The sequence below is a fragment of the Austrofundulus limnaeus genome, unplaced genomic scaffold (genome assembly GCF_001266775.1).
Source record: "Austrofundulus limnaeus strain Quisiro unplaced genomic scaffold, Austrofundulus_limnaeus-1.0 Scaffold130, whole genome shotgun sequence".
Taxonomy (NCBI): domain Eukaryota; kingdom Metazoa; phylum Chordata; class Actinopteri; order Cyprinodontiformes; family Rivulidae; genus Austrofundulus; species Austrofundulus limnaeus.
In genome coordinates, this window is record NW_013952532.1 from 1,227,222 (window position 1) to 1,232,828 (window position 5,607).

General features: G+C 38.0%; 1 protein-coding gene across 1 annotated transcript in view; it reads right to left on the reverse strand.

The window, feature by feature from the left end:
* Window positions 1-429: 429 nt before the first annotated feature.
* baiap2l2b (BAR/IMD domain containing adaptor protein 2 like 2b) overlaps window positions 430-5,607 on the reverse strand; it is a gene marked incomplete at its 3' end in the record, with an annotated part of 7,064 nt that continues 1,886 nt past the window's right edge. The window contains 8 exon segments of the mRNA XM_014015494.1: window positions 430-637; window positions 801-903; window positions 1,177-1,281; window positions 1,711-1,842; window positions 1,917-2,006; window positions 4,239-4,310; window positions 4,586-4,647; window positions 5,462-5,548. Of these exon segments, the coding sequence (XP_013870948.1) occupies window positions 430-637; window positions 801-903; window positions 1,177-1,281; window positions 1,711-1,842; window positions 1,917-2,006; window positions 4,239-4,310; window positions 4,586-4,647; window positions 5,462-5,548 (859 nt within the window).

Consider the following 5,607-nt stretch of genomic DNA (forward strand, 5'->3'; position numbering starts at 1 on the left):
TGGTCTGATGAAATATGCTAATTTTTTGAGATAGGGATTTTTGATTTTTCTTTACTTTTTTGCCAAAATCATCAATACTAAAACAATAAAAAGGCTTGAACTACTTCAGTTGGTGTGCAATGAATCTAAAATATATGAAAGTTTAAAGTTTATCAGTACATTACAGAAAATAATGAACTTTATCACAAAATGCCAATTTTTTGAGACGGACCTTACTTCCTTACAGCATGCACTTATATGATCATAACTACCATAACTAAGCCAGAATATTTCAGTAGTAAAAGTATGAAAATGATGGAGATTTCTCCATGGACATCTTTACAGAAAGAAGTTGCAAACTAAAACTTAAATAAACCCAGGTGATTAATAATAAAATTTTAGCTCCTGCACATGTATGACCAAGTAGAAATAACTCCTAAATGAACCCACCGCAGGCTGCTGTCTGTGCGTCCATACAACCAGCCATTCCGTGGCTCCTGCACCAGCACAATGATGGTCTCTCCTCTACTGAAAGGCAGAAGTTTGGGGTTGGATGAGGAAGGGTGAGACACCACGGCTTTCATGGTTCTTCCTCCACCCAAACCCAAAGATTCCCCCACCGAGCTGGAGCGGGAGCGGCTGGGAAGGGGAGATGGTGCTGGAGGGTCAGAAAACAAGCAGGGAGAATTAAAAGAGGCAGAGAAATAATACAATATGAGAATATTTAAGGTATTTGTGAATGATTGCTGCACTTGTTTGACTTCATATCTTGTCAATTGCCAACACGCGTCAAATGAAAGTGAGAGCGTTTAATTTCTCACCTCTCGAGGGCACTCGACCCAGTGCCAGCTGCTCCCGCTTGGCCCAGGACATATCCTCATCTCTGGCTACTGTTTGCAGCAGGGAGTTCACTGATCCTCGGAGCTTAGTGCACAAAGATTAAAATCTTTTAAAAAATAAATGCTTCTGTGTACATTGAGTGTTTTTATAGGGATTTTAAAGATTTAGTTTACAGAAACAAAAAACTACTTAAGAAATTCAAAACGTTTTAAAAAAGAGAAGATTTTTTTTAATTCATCAAGATTCTAAACCTGCACAGGCGCATTGGTAGCTCAAACAGGCATAGCTTCATTACAGGCTGTGAAATGTGTTGGATACCACTGTACTGCATTAGGGAATAATAATGGCCGCYATTACTTGCGCCTCTTGATCCAAATGGTTGGGAGTTCGAGGTCTGGACCCTCTGGTCTCATTCACCTTCTCCTTCCATCCATCTGCCTTCTGCTGCAGGGATGCACCAGTCTGCATGCAGATAAGAGACATGAGCGCCTCATTAAATCTCAACCCAATCAGGTAGAAACAAGATTAACACATCAGGAAATTTGATGGTGCACACAGAGTTGAGTTTTATCAAATAACGAAGCAATTAAAATGACATAACATGTGCAGAATGGAGATGCTTAAAAGCTGATGTAGCCTACTGAATGGAACAGCTGAAGAAGATGAGGACAGTGGTACTAAAGGGCCAGCAGAACCCTCTACTGGTAGAAGGCTATAATTACAAGACAACATGTTTTGTGTGGTCTCACTACAAAAACACCTAAAGGTCAGAACTACATCAAGACTGCATCAAACACACATTATGAGGAATGCTGCTTATCGCGCTGTGAGAAAGGAGCAGTGTAATAAACTTTAGTCAGGTGCTGCTGTGCAAAACTTTTGTTTCTTTACCTTGTTTATAAGAAACAGCAGTGACTGGGAGAGGCCACAGTGCTTCTCTGCCAAGAAGCGATACCTCCTCTCCTCCTCTTTCAGGATCTCCTGCTGGCTTTGCTTTAGGTAGATCATGTATTCGCTGTTCTCCTGAAAACACGCACACCATGACATGCTAATACACAAACAGAAGTTCAGAAGTTTGTTTGTGTTTGTGTTTGTACCAGAGAGTCTCTGAAGGTTCCTCGTCTGAGTTGTTTCTCCAAAGCCTCGGCCTGGTTCCTCACCTCCAGCTCGTACACTCTGCGACTCCCCTGCAGCACAGCAAGCACAGCTCTTTTGTCCTCCTGGAGGTCTCAGTATGTGGTGCACTGAGTAATGTTTACGCAGACAGGCTGTTCTGTCTCCTATTGGCAGTGGTGGACAGTAACAAAGTACTTTTACTTTATTACTGTAATTAAGTACATTTTTTGAGTATCTGTACTTTACTTGAGTAGTTATTTATTTGGGAACTTTTTACTTTTACTCCACTACATTTCAAAGACAAATATTGTACTTTTTACTCCACTACATTTCTAGGAAGCTTGTAGTTACTTGTTACTTTTAGATCAGCATATTATAATCCGCTGTAAAAAAAAAAAAAAAAGAAAAAAATCTGTTGTTCCGGTTTTTCTTTTCATGAAATGCAATTGGCCACAAGCTATGTTCGTCACAAAGGTAACCAATCACATGCGTAACTTATAGCCTACGTCACACTCGTTAACTCTCGGTAGCGGAGCGCGCGCTCCCATCACTTTACTTTCATTTCAAGCAGAACCAGACAAAAGAAGAAGATGCAATGGAAACCATTGAGGAAACGCAAGCAGAGAAACCAGCACACCCATGGCCACATCTCAGTTCAATGTTCGAGGTTTTAGGACTTAAAAATAATACGTATCAGTTCAAATGTCTTCTCTGTTTACTACGGGTAAAGTACCTTTCAGCATTCCATAACTCACCATCTAACCTGAGAAAGCACATTGAGGTAAGTCAGCAAACATTTTTCTCACCAGTTTAAACGCTTTAAATGAAGTTGAGTTTAGTTAGAGTGGTTGTGGTTTAATGCTGTGAGAGATGATTGAAAAATAGCCGACCATTGTGTGCTAACTGCTAGCTTAGAGCACCGTGCGGGTGCCCCTTGGGGCTCTGTGCTCGGGATCCCTCTCAGACCCTTGGGCTCTGGTCTTCCCTATGTCTGCCTCGTGTCTTGGGGGTTGGGTCTCGGTCCTCCACAGTCACTATTAAATATTCCATTGGAGAAATCTTGTATATACACACATGTTCACAACTGCTCACAGACAGGTGCTCTGATCCAGGGGTTCTGACGGGTCACTGAGTGTGTATATACTGACAATATTTATGAATGTAGGCATGTATGTATGTATATCTCTATATATGTATGGGTATGTGTATATTTTTATGTATGCCCTCCATGTATTTATCCATTTATTTTTCAGGTGAGTGGACAGATGTTGGGTGTGTGATCCTGTGTTTTGTTGGTGTATATTTATTTTACTTCTAATCACTATTTCAATCTTTCTATCTTTCTAATTACTTCTCTCTCTGTTTTTCTCTCTGTCTCTATTTTCTCTTCACTTAAAAAAGTCACTGATGATGAAGAAATAAATAAAATAAATAAACTAATATTTAGTTTTGTTTTCTACTGAAGTGACAAAAAAAGAAAAGTAAAAAAGAGAATGTAATTTGTACTTTTACTTTGTACTTAAGTACTTTAAAATGCATGTACTTCTGAATACTTAAGTATTTTCAAAAGTAAGTACTTCAGTACTTTTACTTGAGTAGATTTTTGACTGAGTAACTTTTACTTGTAGTGGAGTAGATTTGACCATGAGTATCAATACTTTTACTCAAGTACTAGAGTTGAGTACTTTGTCCACCACTGCCTATTGGCTACATTTAAAGAAGCAGTGCAGCATGTGAAAGTTCTGCTGACCTGTTTTTAAGTAATTATCAAGATGATGTTCCTTACAAGAGCTGGATTCTCTCTTCTCTTAAAACAATTGTTAAATGCCTTTTTGGCTTGTTCTGAATGCAGTAATGTAAGATGTCAGAACTCTTTGATGACTGCGACTGTAAGCATGTGAGGACAGAAACCTGAATGACTTATTTCATCATGCTGACATCACATGAACAGCTCCGAGACAATTATTTTTATTAGTTATTGATTCATGTAAAGTTTTAGGAATTTTCAGTTAGATGATTGCATAGTTCATTTCTGCATTAGCAGTGTAATTTATTATTTCTGTGTTGGTTAATTTAAGGTTTTACACAAATTAACTTCAACATAATTAGAAACAAAGAAGGAACCCCTAAATATTAGTTTATCTGGGAAAACTAAACACAAAAACCTTTGTGAACATTTTACCGCCTTGTACAAAGTAAGCTATTCTGCTTATTATTTCACAGCTGAATAAAAAAATACATGAATAATTGACTGAATACATGCAAAACCTCTAATTAGCTACAGATAATTAAAGTAAACTCACTTCAATGTACTCCTCATCCAGCTTGATATTCTTCTCCATTGCTTGCAACACCTCAATCTGGAACCACTGAAACTGTAGCAGGAAAAATAACAATTACACATTTGATGTAACAAAATCCTTATTTTAACTGTTTTGTTGTTTAAACACGTAGCCTTGACTGTCAAGTTGGTTGAATTAACTAAATCTACTGCATATACAAATGTGCTCCTTTTTAGGTCAACCATATTTACTTTTAAAAATACAATGTTTTGTCACCAACTTTGTTCAATACTAAAACTTGTACACATTTTGTTTGGTGATTCTTTATAACCGTTTTGAATTTGTCACGTTGCCTAGCATGTACTGACCACTCCCTCCATCTCTGCAGTGAGTCTCCGCTGCGTTTCAGATATCTGGATCAGGACATCCCCTTTTTTTAAAAACAACACACAGATTTGATTGACAAACAGAAAGGACCAACACACACACACATCTGTCACAAACACAACTTGAATATTGTATGTAGACCTAAAAATGCTTAATTTTACGTAATTGTTTCTGTTAATTTTAGTTATAGTAAAACACAAAAACAATGTGCATAATTATTTTCACACTAGGCTTCAGTAACAGAACCTTTGTGTTCATTTACAACAGCTAGGAGGCAGTTTGTTGAAAAAGACTCAGTTACTTGATATGCTACTTTAACATCCAAGTCATCAAGACTTGTTGGGTCTAACGAGCCAAATTGTGAAGAAGGTGGAAGGTTATCAAACTCTTTATATTATGGGTGCCTCGGGCTGTATCAACAAGCTACTGAACTGAGTGCAGTTGAATGACTTTCCTCATTTATAATTCAAGGGCTTACACTTCAGAGGGCTCACGTCACACTGTGGCTCCCTGACCCTCACACTTAGAACTACCTAAAGCTTAGACAAATATCTGTTGTGCTATGCCTTATTCTCTTAATAAAACATGTTAACATGATCATAATTAAAGCTTTTGCACTTTGTAAGGTTAGAATACTTGAGAATATATCAATTCTGTATGCATGATACTGTGTACACATGTAAACACAACATGAGCTTCAACTTAGATTTATTAGTAGCTATTGTATCATTATACCAGAGACTGCATGAACAAGACTGAAACTCTTTTTTTATATTTTAAGAAATACAGATTACTTGATACAAACACACACACAMAAAAAAAACTTCCATGTGTCCTTTCTGATTTGTTACTCTTACCAAGAGAATGGGATGAAAGTGTGTGTATGGCCTGGTCACCCATCTTAGCCACAGCACTGAAGTAGGCCTCGCTGGAGATGGCTAAGGCTGCAGAATGCACACACACACACACACACACACACACACACACACACACACACACACAC